The 25520-nt window shown below is 44.9% G+C and overlaps 1 protein-coding gene across 2 annotated transcripts in view; it reads left to right on the forward strand.

Annotated features, from left to right (window-relative positions):
• Positions 1-25520, forward strand: part of LOC142586840 (uncharacterized) — a 74264-nt gene that overhangs the window by 39384 nt on the left and 9360 nt on the right. For both annotated transcript variants that reach the window (XM_075697707.1, XM_075697708.1), the window contains exons 6-7: positions 1777-1958; positions 19784-19857. In XM_075697707.1, coding sequence (XP_075553822.1) covers positions 1777-1958; positions 19784-19857 — 256 coding nt within the window. The remainder of the gene's footprint in view (positions 1-1776; positions 1959-19783; positions 19858-25520) is intronic.

The raw sequence follows: 25520 nt of genomic DNA on the forward strand, positions 1-25520 counted from the left end.
AATATTTATGGAGGAATACAAAGGAGTCTATGGGAAAAAATGGTGCACGTTACGAAATGAATCAAAGAGAAGAAATTAAGGTTAGAGACGCAGGAAAAAACACAAAGATGACTACCACCCTCCCAGTTCTCTTATGTTATTTATTCTTATTTATTTTATATACATTTATTTATTATCAATGCTTTATCTGCCCATACCAGTCGTACACTATTTTTCGCCGGAATAATTTCCAGAAAAAACGCTAAAATAGCAGACATTGCTACAAAAATATATGATATAGCAGCCAGCACGATGGACAAACACAAAAAACTGGCCGATACAACACTTCTTTATACTTTGTCGAGAACTAAATTGTTGCTTCCTTTGCGTTATACCCCTTAGTGTGCTACACTTGCTTACATTTACGAAAATAAACCCGGTAGGATTTATTACTTCCGCATTTTACTCTATTTGAGCTATTTGGTAACATTCAAAATAGATTCATTGAAGCTACTGACAACACACCGATAATTACTTGAATCTGTTGAGTCATTATCTGTGCTCGTTCAGCGGCGTTCCTTCTGATATACCCCCACCAAAGAAAAAAAAATTACTACTACTTACACATTCAGTCGTCGTTCCGCACTTCCCGGCCGTGGCGGCCGCCTTTCGATGGGGGTGAAATGCGAAAACACCCGTGTACTTAGATTTAGGTTCACGTTAAAGAACCCCAGGTGGTCGAAATTTCCGGAGTCCTCCACTATGGCATGCCTCATAATCAGAAAGTGGTTTTGGCACGTTAAACCCCATAATTAAATTTTTTTTTCGTTCCGTACTCTGTAGTCTCTCAAGTTAAAGTTACAGCTGTTTAACGTGCGGCACCTACGCAGCAACGTGCTATGAGCGGGCTTCAGGCTGTTTCGGTGATGTATTTGATGAATAGCAAATGACGACGAACAGTTCGAAGGTGTCACATGACGAGATATTATTGCACTCTGTGTCTTGTAGCTGTATGAGTGTCGTTCACTCTAGTGTTTAAACAGAGCTGCTAATTCAGGCAATTGACATGAGGTAAGAAATTTTATTAAGTTGGTTGTGAAAATAACTAGTCGAGAAAAAATCACTCATTGCCCATAGATATTTGAAACAGCTTTGGAGAAGCCTTAAGGTTTTGCACTGATGGTCTAAATACATTTTACGTGCCTGTGACAACTAATTCTCTTAACTACATTGCTCCCAGTTTTATTCTCTCTTATTTCTCTTTATTTGCGAAGATGTTTTTCAATTTGTTTACCCTCATTATCACGTTACCACGCACGGCTTAATTTTCAAAGTCCGTAGACAAAAACAAAAAGTGGGATGCTTTACACAGCTCGCTTCGGAGCAATAAATACTGCTTCAGTAACCTACAATTTAAAGGAAAGTAGCCCCACTTTTTTTCAGAAACAAGTAGTTTATACAGTAATGTAGCAAGGATATTTTAATTGCCCATGCGTGCTTCTGCCCAATGTTAAAGCTGCGTGATTAATTTAAACAGAATCTCCGTAGACAAAAACAAAAAGTGGGGAGCTTTACACAGCTCACTTCGGAGCAATAAATACTGCTTCAGTAACCTATAATTTAAAGGAAAGTAGGCCCACTTTTTTTCAGAAACAAGTAGTTTACACGGTAATCTAGCAAGGATATTTTATTTGCCCACGCGTGCTTCTGCCCAATGTTACAACTGCGTGATTCAATTAAACAGAATCTGCTTCTTACAGGTATGTCAAATATATATAGTCACTTGTATTTTTTTAGATGCTGGATACTACCGAAAAGATATGGATATATAAAAGAAATTCTAACGGCAGTTTTCTCGACACTGAACACTCTTGTATTAAATACGAAAAATACCAGCTGAATCGATCAAAACACGGCAGCATATCCAATTATGATTACGACTATAATTTCTTCTACGAGTGGGTGGTACACGGAAGAACGTAAGTAGATGCATTTTGTAAATACTTCACTCTTGCGGTGTTCTGGTCATGTGCTCTTGGCCACAATTAGCACATGACCTGGGGTATCTCGAGAAGTATGGGAGAGGCCTTTGTCCAGCAGTGGGCGTAGCCAGTCTGATGATGACTTAACTCTTAATATCTATTTAGGAATGTCCAAAGAAATACACATTATCCGCATGGCAAGGTCCCGTTAATAAAAAAATAATTAAAAAACATCCCCGCAGCGGCGTCTGCGTCAGCAGGCGTTTGGTGTGTTGCGACACCACGTACCCAAGCAGTCGAGGGTCGGCCCCTCCCGCGTGTAGCCGTGCGCGGCTTAGCCGTGTCTGGGGAAAGGGGGACCTGGGGGTTGAGCCGATGCTGGGTGTGTGGACTTTTAAGGCCCCCCTGCAGAGGCAACACACCTCTTTGGCTTCGGCTTCACATAGACGGCACCTCCAGACTGACCCACCTGGAGGAAATCGGCGGTCGCCTTTTCCTGTCCTCCTCTTCAGTCTTCGTCTTCCTCTCTAGCCTTTTTATCTTTCCTGTCTTCTCTTCACTTCTTCTCACTTCCGTATTCTGTGTGGCAAGGGTTAACGTGGTGTAATTATCTAACCTTGGGCATTTTATATTAGGTTATAGTGGCGATGCATGGCTGTCGTCTGCAGGCTTCCAATCTTGTAGCGTCCCCTTGTTGGGCTCGGTGGTGGGTGGCCACCATCGCCGCCGAATTTTCCAATTTTCATGGCTGAAGCTTTTCCCCTATTACCTGATCGCTCCCTGAAGAGGGGGCGCACCGATGAACAATTCAACTTTTTCATGCAACCGAAAGGGTCCTTTCCTAAATACCACGTTGTCCACAGTCAGCACGAAACGAAGAGAGTCCGAATGATATCCCCATTTCTTGTCTCTAAATCTATCACTGAAGCAATAGGCCCAGGTTATAAAGTAATGAAGATGGGAAGTGGCGATCTTCTACTACAAGTTCGCGACAAGCGACAATATGACAAACTCTCAAAACTTGTAGCGTTTGGGGACATTCCCGTTTCTGTAGGACCACACAGGTCGATGAACACAGTGCGCGGTGTCATCTCGGAAGACGACCTTATCGAACTTACCGAAAGTGAATTACTAGAAGGATGGCAAGAACAGAACGTCGTTAATGTACAAAGGATAAAAATAAGGCGAGATGACAAAGAAATACCAACCAGGCATATAAACATCACTTTTGGAACTAACAACTTACCAGACTCAATAGAAACAGGATACTGCAAACCGCGGGTAAGGCCATACATTCCTAACCCACGCCGGTGCTTCAAGTGTCAGCGGTTCGGGAACGGTTCGCGAAGCTGCCGAGGGCGCACTACTTGTGCAAAATGTGCATCAAATGAGCACTCGTCCAACACTTGCAATTCCACCATCCGTTGCGCTAACTGTGAAGGGAATTAGCCCGCACATTCTCGTTCTTGCCCATCCTGGAAAAAAGAAAAACAAATAATCGAAATCAAAGTAAAAATGAACCTTTCCTTCAAAGAGGCGCGCAAACGCTTCTCCATCAATTAATCTAGTCCATCCTACACCGATGGGGCGCGCCGGTGGGCAGCGCTACATCCTTCGGCGGCCGCCCAAGTCACACATAGTTTGACGGCGGTCACGCCATCAGCCTCCCCGGCTGGAACAGCCAGCGCTGTACCCGCCCCCGCAAAGGAGGACCAGCAGACACTCGGGCCTGTTGGACCCACGGCAACTGCCCAAGCAGATCGGCCCAACATTCCCGCCAAAGTGCCCGCCGCGCGGGCAGTATTCACCGCCCCAGACGAGGTGATGGATACGAGCACAAATCCGGCGTTTCAGACGCCCAAGGAACGGCACAGCTCCCTGGAGCGCGTCCGGAAGATAGAGATTTCGTTTCACGGGGCCTGGAACGGTCTCGTGAGATAACCTAATCTACATTTCTTAGACACACAGCACACAACACATACATTATGGATACACAGATAATACAATGGAACGTCAGGGGTTTACTCCACAACCTAGACGACATTAAGGAACTGTTACATAAGTACAGTCCAAAGGTGCGGTGTGTCCAAGAAACACGTCCTAATCGTTCACACACGAACTTTCTCCGGCAGTATGCGGTTTATCGAAAAAACCACAATGACGCCCTCGCCTCGTCTGGCGGTGTGGCAATAATAGTAGATAAGGGTGTTGCTTGCCGGCAACTACAGCTTAAAACACCCCTAGAGGCAGTTGCAGTCCGTGCGGTACTTTTTAATAAGTTGGTCATAATTACCTCTGTATACATCCCCCCGAACTACCAAACTTTCAAAAACAGAATTTCACACCTTTATCTATGAACTGCCCGAACCCTACATCGTCGTTGGCGATTTTAATGCACACAACACCCTTTGAGGAAGCCGTCGTTGTGATGCCAGAGGACGCTTAGTTGAAAACTGCCTCCTCACTACAGATGCTTGCTTGCTAAAAGGCAAAGAAACTACATTTTACAGTGTCGAAAACAAAACATTTTAAGCATTGATTTAAGCATCGCATCGAGTTTACTCTTGCCGCATCTGGAGTGGAACGTGATTAAGAATCTCTACGGGAGCGATCATTTCCCCATTGTCATAAAACTAACAAAAGGTGATGAGTGCTCTCCACATGTCTCCCGGTGGAAAGTCGATTGCGCCGACTGGACACGATACAGGGGGCTGACACATTTGACTTGGAATGATATCTGTAATCTTTCTATCGAAGATGCAGTGGCATATTTCACGGCGTTCATAGTTGATGCGGCGTCAATATGTATCCCCGTAACAAATGGATCGTCCTGTGAGCGACGTGTTCCATGGTGGAACGATGACTGCAAGAAAGCGCGTAGAAATCAAAATAAAGCTCGGAACAACCTTCGAGACTCTCCAACTACGGAGAATTTGATTATTTTCAAGAAAATAAAGTCTGAGGGTAGAAGAACGCGGCGCCATGCCCAAAGGGAAAGCTGGCAAAGATACATTTCTAGCATTAACTCTTATACTGATGAAAGAAAAGCCTGGAACAGAGTGAATAAAATCAAAGGTCGGCAAACTCATCCTTTACCATTAGTAAACACGCACGGAAATACTCTTTAGGACCAAGCTGACACTCTAGGGGCACATTTTCAAAACATTTCTAGCTCAATTCATTACTCCGATGCATTCGTCAGATACCAGCAACAAGCTGAGAGACTGCCTCTGGACCTAAAAGTAAAGAGCAATGAATCCTACAACCGTCCTTTTAATATGGCCGAATTTCAGGCTGCACTACATAGTTGTCAGCTCCTGGAACCGATCGAATAATTTACGAGATGATTCAACACCTACACCCCGAAGCACACAAAACACTCCTCTCTCTTTTTAACGCCATATTCTCTGCCAGCTACATCCCGTCAGCCTGGAGGCAAGCAGTCATAATCCATATTCTGAAAGAGGGCTAGGACAGGTCTTTGGCCAGCAGCTATAGGCCTATAGCCCTAACAAGCTGCCTATGGAATTTTTTTTTGAGAAAATTACTAACCATCGCCTGGTACATTTTCTTGAAAGTAACAAGATACTAGAACCCTTGCAGGGCGGCTTCAGGGAACATCGATCCACAACAGATCAACTTGTCCGTATCGATACAAATATCCGGGATGCCTTTGTCCGGAAACAGTTTTTCTTATCAGTATTTTTAGACATGGAGAAACCATATGATACTACTTGGCGTTTCGGAATACTTCGTGATCTAGCTGGAATGGGCGACCGAGTTAACTTGCTAAAGGTGATTTCAAGTTATCTGTGCAACCGCACATTTCATGTACGGATTGGTAACGTCCTGTCTCGTCTATTTACTCAGGAAACAGGTGTGCCACAAGGTGGAGTGTTGAGTTGTACTTTATTCCTTGTAAAAATGAATTCGCTCCATACTATCATACCACGTACAATGTTTTATTCCGTATACGTGGATGATATCCAAATAGGTTACAAGTTATGTAGTCTTAGTATCTGGGAGCGACAAGTGCAGGTTTCCCTGAATAAGTTGTCTAAGTGGGCAGAAGAGAACGGCTTTAAACTAAACCCTGAAAAAAGTACATGCATTCTCTTCTCCAATAAGAGAGGCGCAATACCGGAGCCCGTTATTGATCTTAATGGAGAACGGCTATCTGTTAGTCATGAACATAAACTTCTAGGCCTCATTTTAGACTCCAAACTAACTTTTATCCCACACTTAAGATATTTGAAAATGAAATGCTTGAGGACAATGAATCTACTGAAGCTCTTGTCCCGCACATCTTGGGGAAGTGACAGAAGATGCCTCTTGAGCTTTTACAAAAAAAAGCCTTATGCGGTCACGCCTTGACTACAGAGCCATTGTGTATAACTCTGCGACGCCTAGTGCTTTGAAGATGCTCGATTCCGTCCACCACTTGGGTATCCGCCTTGCTACTGGTGCGTTCAGGACTAGCCCCGTAGAAAGCCTGTATGCTGAATCTAACGAATGGTCCCTACATCTCCAAAGAACATATTTAAGTTTCTCTTACGTCCTCAAAGTGAAATCAGATTTCCATCATCCATGCCATTCAGTTATTCACGACCTGTCTACGGCTAGGCTTTTCCGTAACCGCCCAGGCACTAGACCTTCTCTGTCCCTTCAATTGGAAGCATTGTCTGAGGAAACGGGCGCGTCAATTTTAGCGAATACCATAATGGCAACTACGCGGCTTCCACCGCCTTGGGAGTGGAAGACTGTCGAATGTGACGTGTCGCTTGCAGAAATATCAAAGCGAGCACCTGAGGCACACATACGCTCACATTTTCTTGAGCTTCTGGAGAAGTATTCTTGTGCTGAATTTTACACGGATGCCTCTAAGTCTCCTTCTGGTGTTGCTTACGCAGCACTAGGACCAGCATTTTTAATATCCGATACATTGAACCCACATACATGTATTTTTACAGCGGAAGCATATGCAATACTCTCTGCAGTAAAGCACATCAAGCAATCGAATATGACTAGGGCTATTGTGTTCACAGACTCATTGAGTGTAGTCCAAGCCCTAATGAATGTACGTAAACATAAAAACACTTTCTTTAACCAATTGTATGCATTGCTATGCTCAACTTATAGTGCTAAACAAATGATCATCCTATGCTGGGTACCTGGCCACTGTGGCATAAAAGGCAACGAAGCTGCTGACGAGAAAGCTACTTCAGTAGCTTTTAATGACACAGACATAAACATGCCCATGCCAGCCACAGATCTTAAAGCATACTTGCGTCACAAGCTGAAAATACACTGGCAGCAACAGTGGAATGCTCAGATATCAAATAAACTGCATTTGATAAAACAGATAAAACTAGGATATCAGGTATCGGAGAGAACATCACGATATAACAACGTGCTCCTTTGCTGATTAAGAATAGTAGGACACACTTACGGCTCACTCTTACCTCTTGACTGGGGGGTATCCTCCGCCTTGTAGCAAATGCGGCCAAAATCTCACAGTCCTGCACGTTCCTATACAATGCCCTGCAATAGAAGCACAGAGAAAAAGGTATTTCATTTCTGCATATCGCGAAAATATTCCTCTTCACCCGAAATATTTTCGTAGCAATGAACCGCTTTTTAATCCGAAACTAGTCGTAAAATTTTTGGAAACAGACACTCTGTAAATCATTTGGCCAGGGAATTTTTAGCGCACGTATAACAGCCCCTGTACTCAAAGGCTTTCTCGAAGCTAAAGTGTCAATGTTATGTTTTATGGCGTCATGTTTTTAACGAAACCCTCTACCATAGTCCACAGCACTACTTAGTCAGTGTCAATATTTTAGCGGCTATATATTTTACGCCATCCACAGCAACCGATTTTAGGCCTTTTTACAGCCACGTCACATATACCATGAGAAATTCATTACCTAATTCATTGTCTACGCCATTCACAATACACTGTCAACATCACCTTTGTCATGGCGCTCTTTGGCCATACCTGGCCCTTGCGCCATAAAACACCACACATCATCAATAAAAAACATATTCTTGAGAATTTAGAACGACAGAAAGCTGAGCTAGTTGGGGAGGATTCATTATATAAAAAAAGCTGAGGCATGCAGACACGGCACAAAAGGAGAGAAGTGGACAACACGAACGCCGAATATCAACGGAAGGAAGCACTGAGGCAAAAAATGAAAGAAGACACAAAACTGATTTGCGCAAGCTCTGGGACCTGTCAGTCGGGTACATGTGCCGGTTTACGTGGGAGATAGCTGTTAAGGCACGTTATCTCTTCCTTATGTAAAGTAATCGAAGGTTGACTCACGCACGCATTTCCACCATTATAGATATGCCATACCTCTACAGGTCGCGTATCTTCATTCTTGTGCCTGTACAATATCGCGCATTCATCTAACTCTCGCGTGCAGTTACAACCTTGGCAAGGAAGGGAAAGATTAGTAGGCGATCCACCGGCTAACGACCTTTTATGTTGTGTTAGCCTCTGACTGATACACCGCCCCGTTTGCCCTACGTAGAACTGGCCACCGGCCAGTGGCGTAGCAACAGGAGGCGGCCGGGGGGCCGGGGGCCCCGGGTGCAAGGGGCGAGTGGGGGGAGTCATATACGCCTGAAGACACCCCTCTTTCCGCCGGCTTGACTGGGAACAAATGACAAAGAATGCTCCCATATCCAGTAGCCCGAGCGCATGCACCCGATACGTTGCACCGCAGAATTGTCGGCTGCAGCTCTATCAACACCCCACGATATCATTCCAGGAATGTGCGGGCTAAAAAAATTTGATTCGCGAAATGGTCGCTAAACTACTCGCCTTAGCGGAACGTTTCATGTGGGGTGCGCTCGTGCCGTGTGTTCATGCTGGGGGCAGGCGTCGTTAAACATACAGTCAGGCGTTGTAAAGCATTGGGGCTCTTGGATCCCTCTTCCGTTCAGAACGCGCAGCGAAGACGAACAAAGACAGCAGCAAGAGGGCGTTCAACCAGCGCGCCCGGCGCTGGCGTTTACGGCGAAGCGTTCTTTGAGAGCGATGTTGCATAAGTTCGGCCGTCAAAAGTCGCGAATGGGATTCTCTGGATCGTCTTCAGACTCGGTTCGGCCGCAGAGTTTTGCGGCATATGACTCGACAGGCTGTAGTCGCGGGCCCGCCGCAGTGTCCGGCTCGCTTTTACTTCCCCTCTCCAGCTCGCTCCGAGAAGCCGCTGCGAAACCTGCTGTTATGTTTCACGCTTTCCTTCTTACCCTCGAAAGTTTCAGAAAACGTTTGTTGTTGCGTAACTTCATGTTACAAGTACAGTGTCTGCATCAGCTGCACAGAATTTTATTAAAGAAAAGGTGAATTTTGTAAGGATATTTCCCTATCGATTCTATGGAGTTATGTATTTTTGTGATTACTAGGAACTCGGTAGCGCAAGAATATGGCAGATAATTAAGAATCATATCCTTAATATTCCCTTAATTAGTACTTATGGAGGGAGCACTTCAATTCGAGACTCGAGGACTCAAAGTCATATTATTAACTCAACAAAAACTTCTTAAACAAAATCGTTTTGGGTTCTACAACCTACAGTACTTTGGCACTGCGGGCGGCGCCCACTATATGGCAGCAGCGAAAGAAATATGAGATAGTGGACCAGTGACGTTGATCCCTAATCATCTCCATTGCGAGTGCACACCAACAGTAGTGCAAGCTTTCGCTGGCACGGGCTTCATCGCGCCCTTTTTTTTTATGGTGACGCCAAGAATCACCGTGAAGCGTGCTCTATTCTGTTCCCAATCTTTTGGTGGTACCGCAGCTCGGATAATCATGTTTGTCCGTATAGCAACAAATAAAAACAAGGCTTTATTGATCACAATGAAGAGAACTCGTAATTGTCATAGCAGTGACGCCCGCGCAGTAGGGGGATAGGTGGTGTTTTCCGTTTTTCTGACATGGTGGGGAGATCAGCGTCACTGACACACAATTTAATTGTAGTTTTCGTTCAGGGCTGCCCACAGCCAAAATACTGCGCGCCATATAGTGCCTACAAGGATTTTTGTGACGTTGTTGTTGGCAAGATGTGAAAGTCGGTCTTCAAGTTTGCAAATGCAATGTTGCCGCTAGAATTGGTAATTAAAACGTTATAAAGATATTTCGTGTTACTTGCGACGTCAGCCGTATTTGCCACGATGCCGCATTTGTATTGGCTGCCAAGCCTTAGAGTCTGACAGAAGATGCGCACATGCGCGTATCACAAGTTATCAGTGCAGCACCCTGTGTTATTTGGCGCAGAAAAAAACTGCGTGTATACCTGCTGCCTTCACCATCTCTGGGAAAGAAAGCGAAGGAGAGGGGGACCCAGGGGACGTGCGCGGTATCCAAGGCGGCTGTACTGGTGCTGAAACCCGGAAATTGTCGATATCCTCGCCTTCCTCGACTACACCAGGCGGGGCGGTGACAGAAGATCTATGGGCCCCGGGTGCCAGACGACCTAGCTACGCCACTGGCCACAGCTAAAGGGAACATTATAAGGCACAGCAATACGACACTCAGTAGAACTGTTGTTCTTATTATGCTTCTTGAGTGTGCGTCATCGAGGCACACTGGTCTTCCAGCTATGTAACAAATGCGGAGGATGAAGATTTATCGTTTAGCCCTCACATTTTTGTTGTGTTTGCAGGTTACCAATAGCACGTTTGATTCCGGTAAATCATGCGCGTAGGTAAGCTCTCGCAAGCATCAAAGAAGCTAATAGAGAAACGACAAAGCATGAAAGTCTCCAAGAGATCAGACACAATTTGCTGAAATTTAAAAACAGGTCAAAAGGAAGAAAATAAGGGATATTTCAATTTTATAGCGCGGGAAAGATTCAGGAAGCAGTACACACCTCAGCAGCATCTTACACTCCTTTAACTTGTGAAGGCAAAAACATGCTCCACACGTGGTAATATCTTAATTCATACGATTGCAGGGATTGCAGGGGTTAGACGTGTGGCAAGACATAACAAGCCGCAGTTTGAAGTAAATGTATGGCGCTGTAGGTCGACTTTCTCAACGACACACGCGAGCATTTAATACACTAGCTAAAGGATTTTTCGTTCTTTCTTGTGATCTCTCTTTCATTCCATCCTTCATTTTGCTTTGTTTTTCTTCCGTTATTTCTTTCCTTCGTTCATTTTTCTTTCGTTTTTATCCATATGGTGATGTAATAGTGATGGGAGAGGGCACAGCAGCAAAACAGGAAATAACCTTTTATTGAGGCAACCTCTGCACACAAAAGCAAGTTACAATCAGAGCACAACGACAGCGGCGAACACAGTCGGCGATCGCCAAAAATCTTAGTTGTTGGTGAAGTGCGTCGGCTTTTATACATGAGTCATCGAAGTTACCATAGTAAGCACTCGTGCCCGCATATCTTCCACAAAGTGCTACAGAATGCGAGTCCCGCATAGAATCAGATTACACAAGCTTCGGTGGCAACAGACAACCTACGGAACCATTCAAGTAAGTTGCAATCATGCAGATGCGCCTTGTGCTGAACGATAACTTCAAGTTGTTAGTGGGTGGAATGCAGTCTCCGAGAAAAAAATAAAGTAAGTACACGTGTCAATATTCAGCCTTTGCATCTGTGCTTGCTTACGGGGGTATGAGCCGTTCCTGATGGGTGATATTTTTGCTGCGCTGGACTAGATGCCGCTTTTCGAGTATGAGCCACTGCTACGCGCCGCTTAAGGCCCTAAATATAGACGCCGCCATGGAATTGGTGAGAACAAAACTTCGCATAGGACAAGGCATGATGTATGCGCTGAAAGAGAACATTTTGCTACGATATAGCAAAAACAGCAATATTCTATACTCACTAGTATAGTAGCCAGAGCACCCAGGTTCATCATCATCATCAGCCTGGTTACGGCCACTGCAGGGCAAAGGCTTCTCCCATACTTCTCAACTACCCCGTTTATGCACTAATTGTGGCCCTGTTGTCCCTGCAAACTTCTTAATGTCATCCGCCCACCTAACTTTCTGCCGCCCCCTGCTGCGCTTCCCTTCCCTTGGAATTCAGTCCGTAACCCTTAATGGCCATCGGTTATCTTCCCTCCTCATTACATGTCCTGCCCATGCCCATTTATTTTTCTTGATTTCAACTAAGATGCCATTAACTCGCGCTTGTGCCCTCACCCAATCTGCTCTCTTCTTATTCCTTAACGTTACACCTATCATTCTTCTTTCCATAGCTCGTTGCGTCGTCCTCAATTTAAGTAGAACCCTTTTCGTAAGCTGCCAGGTTTCTGCCCCGTACGCGCGTGCTGGTAAGAGAGAGCTCTTATACACTTTTCTCTTGAGATCTTTCGTCTCCTGCGATTGCTTACTGGTATCCTGTCTAACGCAATTACCACCGACTTCTATTGCACACTCCTTAATGATGCCCATAAGGCTGTCGTTCATTGCTTCAAACCTAAGGTCCCCTTCCTGAGTTAAAGCCGAATACCTGTTCTGTAACTTGATCCGGATTCCTCTAGTCTCCCTTTTGCCATTAACTCATTGATTGGCTTTTTAAGTACCAGTTTCTTCAATTCCCTCCTCAAGTCTAGGCTACTTCGAGTTCTTAGCATCCTATGGTCAGTGCAGCGCACCTTGCCGAGCACGTCCACATCTTGTATAGTGCCAGGGTTAGCGCAGAGTATGAAGTCGATTTCATTTCTAGTCTCGCCGTTCGGGCTACTCCACGTCCACTTTCGTCTATCCCGCTTGCGTAAGCAGGTATTCATTATCCGCATATTATTCTGTTCTGCAAACTCTACTAATAACTCTCCCCTGCTATTCCTAGAGCCTATGCCCTATTCCCCCAATTACATGTCTCCAGCCTGCTTCTTGCCTACCCTGGCATTTATGTCGCCCATAAGTATAATGTATTTGGTTTTGACTTTACCCATCGTGATTCCACGTCTTCATAGAAGCTTTCGACTTCCTGGTCATCATGACTGGATGTAGAGGCGTAGACATGTACGACCTTCAATTTGTACCTCTTATTAGGTTTCACAACAAGACCTGCCAACCTTTCGTTAATGCTATAGAATTCCCGTATGTTCCCAGCTAAATCCTTAAAATCAGGAACCCGACTCTTAGTTCTCGTCTCTCCGCTAATCCCCGGTAACACAGGACGTGCCCGCTTTTTAGCACAGTATATGCTTCTTTTGTCCTCCTAATTTCACTGAGCCCTATCATATTTACTGCCCTTTAATTCCTCCAGTAGCACTGCTAGACTCGCCTCACTAGATAACGTTCTAGCGTTAAACGTTGCGAGGTTCAGATTCCAATGGCGGCTTTTTCGGACCCAGGTATTTTTAGCAACCGCTGCTGCGTCACAGGTCTGACCACCGCCGTGGTCAGTTGCTTCGCGGCTGCTGGGGACTGAGGGCCGGGGTTTGATATTTGTATTCACATAGGAGGTTGTGGCCAAGTACTGCACCACGGTGGCCAATCCTGCTCTGGTGAGAGAGTGCGTTACCGGTTCTGGTCATCGGGATCAGGCCGCACTCCAGGCCTGTTTATGCAATTTTATCAACACGCGAATTTTTTTTTTATCCGCTGGAAAATTGCGCGGTACCGGGATTCGAACCACGGTCCTCTTGCACGCTAGGCGGATACTGTACCTCTTCGCCACCGCAAGAGTTGTACGCCTTATTTAACCTACAGTGGTGCCTTCTTCAATCAGTCAAGGTCGACCATCTGAGCTCGGTTAAACCGCACAGATGGCACTCAATTGGAGAAACCTGGTAGCTTATGACCTGCACATGAGTGGTCATAAGTAATAGAGGAGAAAAAAATTTAGAAATGTTTGAAGAAAAAAATATGTTTTTTTAAGAGCGTCCCCGTGCGGACGGTCGTGGCGCAGATATGCAATTCCTTGATATAGTGATAAACTACAAGAAAAGAGATAAAAAGGGAAGAAAAGAAGCACTGTTACTTTCATTTAAAGCTGTGATGAACATGATACAGAGACTCCATCTATAATTAGCGACTAATTTAGAAGAATCTTGCAAGATATTACGCGGGAAAGGGAGGCACTAGAAAATGGAACAGGCCATCTATTCAAAGGTTTAAGAGATGTGCTTGTAAAACTTGAAGCCCTTTGTACAAACTGCTTTACGACTTCAAGTGTACGCGAGAGCTGGAAGAATGCCATTACACAAATCAATCACAAGGGAGACGTTAAATAATGGAAAAATTCTAGGCCTACTAGAATGCTTTCAGTTGCCCATGAAATATTCACCAAGATAATTTCAACTTGAATCAGGGCAACCTCTTACTGCAATCAACCTTGAGAACAGGCTCGCTTGAGGAAGGGATATTCTGGAATAGATTACACTCATATCATGATCACTTGTGTCGTTCAAATAGAGTAATGGGTGACTAAATTGGGAAAGGATGGCGCAAACCTATCTTAGCGATAGGAAGGCACCATCAATGCACAGCCTCTGCTAATGTGGAAGGTGGTGAGATATGTACAGATATTATGCATACATCATCTGCAATCACAGCACAAACAGCCAACACTAATTTGTCCACTGCACGGACCAACTGGTCTGTTCCCTTGGTCACCAGGTCGCTGCAGTGTCGAGAGAGTTTTAGGTGTTCGCTTGTTGGCAATTGTTTTCGAAATATTTTAGTTATACTAAATTCAGATTGGTTACAAGTCTATATACATTCAGTAAATTTCTGGAAAACACTTTTCACACAATCTTTATTGTAGGGCAGGTACCACCACACGGAATCATAAAGCCCCCGCACACACACCAAAGTTGTGCCAGTAAAAATAACGATATTACGGCATTAAAGAGGCAAGATTCGTGTTGAATAAACGTGAGCATTGTGCGATAGCCCACAGCGGTGTAGGAGGAAAGTGAGCACACTTGCACACATTGCCACTACTCGTAAATAATTTGAATACCTGTTTCAATGAAGCTTAACTTAAGATAGCATCTTGCATGTAAGTATATTCTGCAGATCTTTTTTTTACTTATTGGTTTCAGAAATACGCTTGGCGTTTACTGTATGAGTATGCAGACATAAATAATTCAATATAGCACAGATAAATCGAAGCGCATTTTGCGCGATTATCTCCAGTAATATATATGACACCAAACGTTTGATGTTGCGTCTTTCTTTACATGAGGCGCGTGCGAATATCTCATGTCCCAGCCATTTTTTTAGAACTCCCCCCCCCCCCCCCGCACTTACCTTCTTCAGCTGCGATCAGATCAAACCAATAACTCTCCTGTGTGTTTTATTGTTTCCCATGAGGTTTGTATGGCACATTAAATTGGTGTACAGAGTCATGCATAATTTGCTAAGCGTGTTCGAAAAAGATTCATCGGTTACCACTGCACTATTCTTCCTGAGATTTCGCTGAAGAATCGCATTTTAGAGTCCACGTCATTCGCGTCAAGAGTTGCCGCAGTCAACTGCCTTGTTTTAAAGAAAAACAAATAAAATTCGCCTTCACTTATTGGGATGCCAGCTGCTGCGGGCGGCGAAAGCATAAGCTCTAGAAAGCACTATTTCAGCGAAGGATGCTGCGTGTTCGAGAAACAGGCAACATTGCAACAGCGAAGACAAAAAATATTACAACACCACGTTTTCAATCTCCTGCTTAAGATGGCTAAACTAACTAGAGAACTATGAAAAAGTACAAAATACTGGTTCATACGGCTCACTTCTTATGCGTCTTATGCCTTATCTTTCGCTTGAGCAAGACGGTACACAACTCACGTTGGGAGCCAGTGCAGCAATTCTGCTTTTAAGTACGTGGGTGGCGGAGGCAATGCAAACGCGAAAGAAACATTTATTTGGATAACAAGGTCAAGCAGCACCAGGAGACAAACAGTTAACATATACTAGGAAAACATTAAAAGCATCACAACATCGCCATGACACCGAGAAATCAGCCGCTGAGTATTCCCCCGGCAAACCACCTCAACTGCTTCCTGTGCGCCACCTTCATCCCACAGCAAGTTTTTCCACTCTTCATATAAGGTTCGCTCCATTTATAATGTCATTGTTAGTAATCAGCCACCGGTTAACATTCTAGCGATGCTATACTTCAACAACGGCCTATGGTGTTACGCACCAAGAATTCCTGCACAACGGATGGGATTTCCGCATGCAACATGCCGTAATTTAAACCGCAGCTGTTAAGCATGAAATGCTTTTAACTCCCGTTGTCAGCGACTATCACGTGACGTTAGGCCAAAAGCCAGAGCGGTTATCAGGGCAAGTTGAAAGAACATAGCAAGATCATCCGAACAACCAGTCAAAAATGAAGAAAATGCGATGTCTGGCACCTAACCAGTTGTACAGTACCGCAATACACACGCTAGTTACTGCCTAAACAAGTTACTAAAAAATATTGCTTCCGAGGTCTTGCTATTGTTTGTTCACAATATCACTCAAGCTGTAGCTTATAGTACGCTGAAGTTCAAAAGGCAGATACAGGGCACCACACACTTGATTGTTATCTTTTGGCACTGAGACAGTGTTGCCTGTTCAAAGCCAGTGGTTCGTGAGTTCCACGGCGCTGGTTATGCGCCGGCTTGAGAGATAGCGCCACGCTGCGTGACCAAGCCGGCAGCGTACGACGCGTCGCGGATGACTGTTTGGCCGAGACGAAACTTTCGATGCGGCTCAGTTCAAAACAAATTCGTGTGCTGTGGTGTGGTGTAGTGTGGTGTGTCGTATCGAACATGTACTATGCCCATTTTATTACTGTGGATAGTATCATCTCCAACCAGTATGCTTTGCTGGCAGCCATTTCGTGCTTACATCTACTCTCGGTTACGGTAGAGCCATAATGTATTTAAGTGATGCCAATAGCCATGTTCAGCACTTCGCCGAATTAGATTAGGCGGAGTTGTTTTGATCCGATGGTAATGCAGATATGTGCTTCTGCTAACTCTACCTAGCTAGTATTTTTAATTATGTTGGATTGTGTAATGCATGTAAAGTTCTCTGTAAAGTGGCACACCTGTAAAGTCTAAATAGCTGCCAATATGTTATTTGTCTACGAGGAGCTCCGCTAAACTTTGAGCCAATATTGAAGGGATAACGTAGCACAATAGGTCTACGGTTACTACTGTGACACAAATTCTCTGTTGACTGCTGCATATAAGCCTGTATACGTGTAAGGTGGGCAGCGTAACATGGTGCATGAAAGAATGTCAGTAGCGCCTCGCTGAAAAGTAAGACATCCTTATAATTTAGGACAAGCTCCAACTGCCTTCCCCTGGTGTGACAACAACTTCCTCCTCAAGGCGCATAAGAGTCCATGCACATATGCACACACGTGGAAAACATAGGACATCGAATACTACAATGTAATAATACGTTTTCATTCACTCTACACTAAAATCTTAGAGCTAGTGAATTATCTATACCCTCAGCGGCTGTTTTGCGGTATTCAAATTGTCCGTGAGGCTATTCCATTTGGAAAACTGTTGAACAACACTGGTGCATAACATTGTTGAGCTCTTTTTCTCGTATTTCGTTTACTCCCGAGAATGCTGGAGCCCCTTAATGTGTCCTAAGTTCATCCGCCTATTCAAAGCTAGCTTAGACGTCCGACCAGATGAGCTGATCAAGTAGATTCACTGATTCTCCCGGCTGTGGACTCGTTGGCTGAAACAGCAGGAATCTTTCACAGCAGCCAATGGCATCTTTCCAAGAGCGGTTTTGAGTTTAAGGGGCTCACAAAATCGCCATCTTTCAGTGCAGTGGCCCGTGTTATGGCTTCCAAAATACGTGCCCAGACAACGTCACTGGGATTACGTTTGGCGCATGCGAATCTGCGCACAAGTAGCAAGCCGACATTCTGATCAACAAATTATACGCTGTAACTAAGGTAAAGGCATTCGAACGGAAAAATGTTTTAATGGAATCTAGTTTACGAGAAACAGCCTCTTCAAATGTTGAATCAAAAGTGATTGTTTCCAATTTCTAAACTAGGGGAAATACAAACGTTTCGCGATTACCGTTTGGGATACAATATGTTCATTCAAGTGAAGAAAGGGAGTAGCTTTCTTCTCCTTTTTCAACCGTTTTCTAGGTTGGTCGGTGGTCGGAACCGGCAAGGAAGACGCACCCTCTGTTTCCTCATTCTCTCGCTCACTCTGTACCTAGCACTCTCGCTCACTTGTTCATTCGGGCAAGATGTTGATAGCGACCATCACTGTCGACAGTATCTCCGCAATGTTTTGAAAGAACGTTTTTATAAGCAAATGACAAGCCAAACCACAAGCAATTAAATTAGGCATAAAGAAAAGGATGTCGTGTCGGGTATGCGAAATGTATGGTACAAATGAAACAGAGAAACAGTATCTTACGAGGTGCAAGTAGCAGAAAGTAGTACTTATTTGAGGAGCTTACTGCATATCTAGAACACCACACATCGTATCACAGGAATTCAACCTGGATGCAGTTCTCCTAATAATACCTTCCATTGTGTAACTATAGACAAAAGAATAATATATGCCAAAGGGGCAGCACGCTTCAATAATTATTGAGCTGAAGCAACCTCAAAGTGTACGCAAAAGGAAGAAAAACGCCTTGTCTTTGCAACTATACTGTGGTTATCCTGCACGAGAAACATCCGAAACATGTTCCACTTGCATCGATCTTTATCCCTGTAGACTGCAGAAACTATTTTTCGCTCTCGTGATATTTGAAGGGGGACCAATTCGACAACACTGATAGCAAATTCTTGTACCAAACATAACTTGAACAGTGGAATATTGAACTCGCATTACAAATTTTAAATTTCGAAAACATTCTCCTCATTCTTTACGAAACTTCCTACTGTAGCCTCAGACGTTTAAAGTGAGACGCTACTGTTGTTCGTTCTTTGTTGAGTGTGAAATCAAAATAGGAAGAAGGAAAGCTACGCCTAGTAGTCAGCACAGCCGACTCACAACTGCATAATGCAGCAGGGGCTTGAGCTCCTGTGGCTGTAGTAGTTTACATTTAGTTTCCTTTTTCGCATGTAACAAAATATATTAAGCTGAGAAGTAAACATGTCTTCATAACTTGAAATTGACGACGATGTCATCGCGGCCGGCATAACAGAATGTGCGGCCCTACTGCAAACGCAAATTTTCGGTTTCCCATTTGTGGTCGAAGTGACAAGCACACTGCCACATGTTAAACCAACGGACATATGACTGCATATAAAAGCTAATAAACTTGATGCAGTGCATTAGAAATTTCAGTTAATATGTATGTGAACAATAATTTTGCAGGCATTTCAATTTTTCTATTGACTTATCTAAAAACCCTATACAGCCGTTGCTCCAGGTTACAGCAGGTACTAATACAGTGCAAGAAACTGAACTTTGCAAATATTCCACTACCATATGTGCAAGTAATGCAAACCTTAGGTATACCTAAACATCACATTAAATGCCAACATCACAGAATATTTGTCTGAATTTGAATTTCCCTAATATCATTACTAAAGACGATCTAGCAACATGACACGCATGTCTCGACGTCACGATATGCACTCTTAGCCCCTATTTTCTTTCGTTTTTAGTTTGCCTAGTACTTCATGTAGAAGGACCGAAAGAGAGACGCATGCGTCCGCATACAAGTACTCAATAGCTTGAACAATATAAGACTAACTTCAACTTTAACTATTGCCGCATGCGAAAGCATCAAAAATATTACTTCCATGTTGTCGCACTGCAATATGTACTAGATATCGTACCGAAAAAATGTCAACTTCCGTAATAAAGAAGCACGAAAGTATACCAATTCTTATGTGTCATTGCAGATACCAAACACGTTATTCTGCACAGTTGGGTTACGACAACAAGACTGGATTAGAACATATGGTAATTTACACAGGTAAGAAGTACCAAAATACCAAGAGCCGGCTTGGCTTTTATTACGGGGCGTGACACGCATTTGTGGGCACATTTACTATATATCTACATATTACTTAAGATGGTTAAAAAGGTCTGTTTGTGGTAGTGACTTGCAAATCGAATATTTTAAAACGGGTATCACTGTATGCTAGGTTTGAGTTGCGAAGAGAGATCTGAGAAGTAGCTTGTAGATTGCAGTGGCTGCTTTCGCACATCAGTTGCTGCCATACGTAGAAACCTGTGGCCTAGCTATATACGATTTTATCGTTATGGTGAATCAATGCATGTCACTGGCGCAAACTTGCATGAACAACTGGTCACTGGTGGTATTACCTTGACAGGACGCCACCGTTTAGCAAGTTCCCATAAATCAGGCAGATAAAAACAACTGAATAACTAGTTTCCCTTGGAACATGGTGTGTATAAACTAACGTAAGATGTGGGATGATTACATCAAAAATTCATTACATACCATGGCTAATCCATAGGTCAGACACATACCTTGTTGGCGTGCTTTCCTGTGACACTAACGCTTTGTGGCTGGGTTGTGGTTGGGTGGAGTTTCGCGAGCCAGCAAAACTAGCTCAGCACTATGCGATCGGGAAAGTACTGAAACACGAAAGCGTGGGCGGTGCAGAGTCGAGTGAAAACGAAACCCTTCGACCGGCCGCGTCGTTATCAAGGGTAATTTCACTGACTTATTTTTTTATAAACATGAAATGGAACTCGACAAGTATCATTTTGTTTTATCCCTATACTACAATGCGATGTTGTTTTTTTTTGCAACGAGGAGTTAAATACAAGTGATAGAATATAAATGAGGGGTCCTTTCGTCATCAGGTAGTTTCTTGAATATCCCGGGGGAATCTCTAGCCATGTCTTGCATTTACCTCGATTTATCGATTATTAGGGCTCTGTTCACAATAATATTGACGCCTTAGAAATTCTCGAGCATTAACCTGTCACTTTAGTTTGACTTCGTATTTGCCTTTAGTGTCTGTAATGCCAGCAGGGTGATAGCAATTGATTTTGGTGCTTTCGTTCTAGCTCCGAGTTAGTTCTTGATAAACAACTCGGCTCATAAAAAACATCGGTTGGTGCTTATACAACTCGCAACGGATGCTCTGCGGCAGCTTCTATCACTTGCTCGCCACCTAACCCATTGACGATGATATTCACCGCGTTACACCAACTCATACTTGCACCTTCTCGACCCTAACTTGCGACTTCGCCTGCCACCTGGACTTTCCTGGGGCGAAACAACTTTACTGTATCTCGTGGGGTTGGGCGTCGCATTTACAAATTATTGTTCGCTGCTCACAGGAATGGCCAAAGGTACTGTGTACAATTTGTGAGTGCGCGATGAAACACTAGGGCACCTTCTGTGTTATTGCCCATCCTTTGAAGCTCAACGACGTGCTCTACAAACTAAACGCAGTCTATTAGATAATAGAGTGCTCTCGGAGGAAAAGATAGTGGAAACGTGACCTATGCCTTCTTGCATGAGAAAGGCCGCAAAAGCCCTTCTCCACTTCTTGAAGACTGCTAGAACGTATGAGCCCTTCTTACTAGACATTTATGTGCAACCGACTACGAATGACTATTATCTTTCTCATCTCTACTTATTATCTCATTATACCCCTTTCCCCGTCCCCAAGCGTACGTTAGTTAGCCGGGAACGTCCTTTGTTAACGTCCTTACATTTCGCTTTTCCTTTCTCTCTCTCTCTCTCTCTGTCTCTGAAATTACCTCCAAGAGCTTTATTTCAAGCCTGGGAAGAAGGAAACGTGTCATGAACAAAATTTTAGGCGCGAAAAAAACGTAATAGTTGTATGCTTTTGCGTCACGACAGAGATAACGTGCGCGCACACTTCGCGTGTCTTAGTACGGGTTTTCGCCGAGTGTGGTTTGGGGTTCGTCGCAAGTAGCTGTGAAGCAGAGCTGGCCCATAGTGTTCATCAGAAATAGGAACTACAAATCTCTTTTAAGTACCTGTGCCTGTAATTTCCCAATTATACCCCTGCGTCGTTAAGGTGAACGGAAGCTGCGACTGAAGCCACATCAACCATTCGGGCATGAGGGCTTCGCCTAGAGCCTTCCAAAAAACAAAATTATTACGTTCGTGCGGACTGTGTACTACGGCGGATAACCTTGGCGCATTCGGCATTACATTAATAATTTATTTAATTAGTTATTTATTTTCCCGTACGATAAATGGGCTTCCTTTTTTGTTATCCCCATCCCAAATGGCGCTCACGTGTAAGGGGCGGAGCGCTATTTACAGTCCCATCGTCTCAACAACTTTGCACACTTGTCTCATCCAATTATTTTCTCCAAATTCAAGCGTTATTTTAAAGACGTAAGCGCTGTGCTTGCGAATGCTGAAATTATCTTGAATGAGTAGTTAAACGAAGAACACACTGTTACCACAGTAACGCAGTCCGCGAGAAAACTCTCGCGAAGTTCGAATCTCGAATCTTGAGCGTTTCGCAAGAAAGTTTTGAAGCTGGAACAGCATTTTTTGCTAAAGTATCATCGCGTGCAAATCTGATTTGTTTTTTGAGTATTAGAACAGCTAATGTGACGCTGTATATTTTCCGCGTCTAAATGCAGAAACTTAAAAAACGCGAACTTTATATTTCAGTATCACTTCGTTTCATTTGTGCAAAAAAGCTTGCTCGCACTACTACTCAATGAAGAATAACTGCGTCAACAAGATGCACAACGAAGGATCGCACAGCATCCGCGTTAGCATCGCGTAGTGTGATAGCTTGGGAACATATGCAGATACATTGTATTATTTTCAAACCGCCTACTTACCTCTCAAAAGGGCGCGGACAACGCCGAGTTGAAGTTTGCATGACCAGTCCAGTGCATCCATATCTTTCTTCGCTCCACATCGTGCTTGCCGGATGGCAGCGCGAAAACCTTTTTTTTTGATTTACTGAAGCGATTATGGCAACTGTAGGCGGAGTAACTCATGCCTAAGTCTGACAAAAGTGGCAGTGGCTTAGCTCGGCTATGCCAGGATATGCGTAGCGAAAACTGAGGCATAGCATGGTTAGTCTTGGTTAATCTTATTTGCAAGTCCAGGTTAGTCTGGTTGTCTAGCTATGCTGCGGCGTTGAGCCAGTCATTCGGCGCGCTGTTCGTGTGTTTCCTGTGCGATTCGTTTCCTCTTCATCTCATTCCGATGTTGATTCCAGGCCTCCTCCTGCTGATCGGAATTGTCGCCGTCCATACTGCCACCTCAACTGTGGTTGCCGCGCACGCGAGCTGTCCTTTCCAATCCTTCGATATGTTATCAGGCATGCGACGCAGCTGGCGAAGCCAGCGGTGGCAAGCGCAACGATAAGGAACGTGGTGTGACGTCATACCAAACGGCGGCGGCAGAGGCGCGGCGCTGCGCAGCGGCAGTACACCTGTGCCTCGGTGCTACTAGTGGCCCATGCGCAGCAGTGACTAGGGAGCGAGAGAAATATCCGCGGCGAGGCGCGCGTTGTGTCGTCATGTGCCTTCTCGGAGCACCTTAACGGCGAAATCGCAAGTTCGCGGCCAGTAAAGCTTTCGCTTTAAAACCCCGCCAAGGGAGCACGCTGTTCTTAAAGACGCGCTCACTATGGAAGCTCCCTTCACTATATAAACTACATATTATGTACACTACAGCGCGAATTCATTCATTTACAACGAAAGTGGCGGTTGAAAGAGTTCTGAAAGCGCACGCATTTCTCTAGGATGAAAAAAAAATCGCTTGCTGTCACGTGACAGTGGCAGTCCAATCGGAAAGGGGAGACTGGTGGCAGAGAACCCAGGAAACAGAAAAAGATAAATAGCCCGCGAGGCGGCACGAAAGTTGAAAAGCTGGCGCTACTTTACATATTGAGGTGCTTTAACGTGCTCAGCACGCTCCTTCATACTTTCCCCGTGGCATTAATCTCTACCTCCAGGCGCCTCCGTCCTGCGGTGCTCACGTCTTTCGCAGTTTCAAACATACCTTCGCTGATTAAACTGGCAGGCCACTTGCACTTGCGCGTGAAGGCTCATCTACTATTGAAGAATGCTCCTAACTGAATAATTAGTACATTTACCAAGTGCAGCGAATTGCCATTTTCATGTCGAAATCACTAAGTCGCCTATTTACCTGCCTCGCCTTTACTGACGATCATTACTACTCAATTGGTTATTTCACGACTTGGTAGTACCCGCGGAGATGGCCGCGTCGAGCTGCTGCTCGTTCTGGCTGATGCCTCACGGTACCTACCACCCCCTGACAGTGTTAATGCGCTTGGACATGGAAGTCACTGTACTTCAGTGTCCTCTCGTTCACGTACTTCATCTCGAAGGGATCAATGTCTGTGACACAATGATTTAGCGTTCCTGGTCAATTTGTCCAGCGTTGCGTGATCTTAGCTACTTTAGAGCGCCGCTCTTACGCGCCCGTTACTGCGGCGAGCGTCAAGCGTCACTAGTAACTGAGCGAACGATGAAAGAGCGAACACGGATCCCAGGGGGCGTGAAAGACGGCGATAGCGAAGAGAGCGCTACGAGGATAGCGAGAGAGGAGGGCATCGAGAAAGCGGGAGAAGAAGCGCGTAGTGCCGCGCAAGGCGGGCTTTGCGGCAACGATGGGCGCGAGATGGCGCCCGAGTAGCGCAGCGAACGATGAAAGACTGAACGTGGAGCCCAGGGTTGGCATGAAAGACGGCGATAGCGCTACGAGGACAGCGAGAGAGGAGGGCATCGAGAAAGCCTGAGAAGAAACGCGTAGTGCCGCGCAAGGTGGGCTTTGCGGCAACGATGGGTACGAGATGGCGCCCGAGTAGCGAAGCGAACGATGAAAGAGCGAACGCGGAGCCCATGGTGGGCATGAAAAATGGCGATAGTGAAGAGAGCGCTATAAAGACAGCTGAAAAGGAGGGTATGGCGAAAGCGTGAGAACAAACGCGTAGTGCCGCGCAAGGCGGCTTTGCGGCGACGATGGGTACGAGATGACGCCCGAGTAGCGCGCGTCGTCTTTTCGCGGATGACGCCCCCGATACCATATATGGAAACAAAGCGCTGCATAAGCGGAGGTCTCTCTGTAGCGCCTGTTGTGAACCACACCAACGCGTCACCCACGCGCTTCCTCTCGCGACCTCCCAATTAGCGAGGCAGTTGCGCCATGCTTCGCTCCGTTTGCAACGTGCAGGGCGAGACAGATTGTCCGCGCCAGCTAATATATCGCGAAATGACAACACGTATAGAGCTGCGTTGAAATGTTGCATCAGGAAGTGTCGTACTCGTCGGTTAATTTTTTTTTATTGACCAGAGTGTTTACGTGGCAGTAGGTCTGTAATAGATGAAGTCTAAACATGTAGGCTCGTTTCACGCAGATACTGCAAAATCGACTTATAAACGAGCAACAGTTCACATTCTTCAAGGTGCTCGCTTCTCAAGTTCATGCCACACTTTGGTATACTCATTTCGTCCTAGGACATGCATAATATCGGTGGCAGGCACCCACTGCAGATGCAGGAGGGAAGTTCAGACACTGGCAGTAATCACCATATCATAGCCTCAAGGCGCACGTGATTGCTAGGGTAACTGCAGCCCCATCCCAAATTCTTCGGAAGGGGAGTGCGACTTCTCGAAATAGTTCCTCAG

This window comes from Dermacentor variabilis, chromosome 7 (genome assembly GCF_050947875.1).
Source record: "Dermacentor variabilis isolate Ectoservices chromosome 7, ASM5094787v1, whole genome shotgun sequence".
NCBI classification, from domain to species: domain Eukaryota; kingdom Metazoa; phylum Arthropoda; class Arachnida; order Ixodida; family Ixodidae; genus Dermacentor; species Dermacentor variabilis.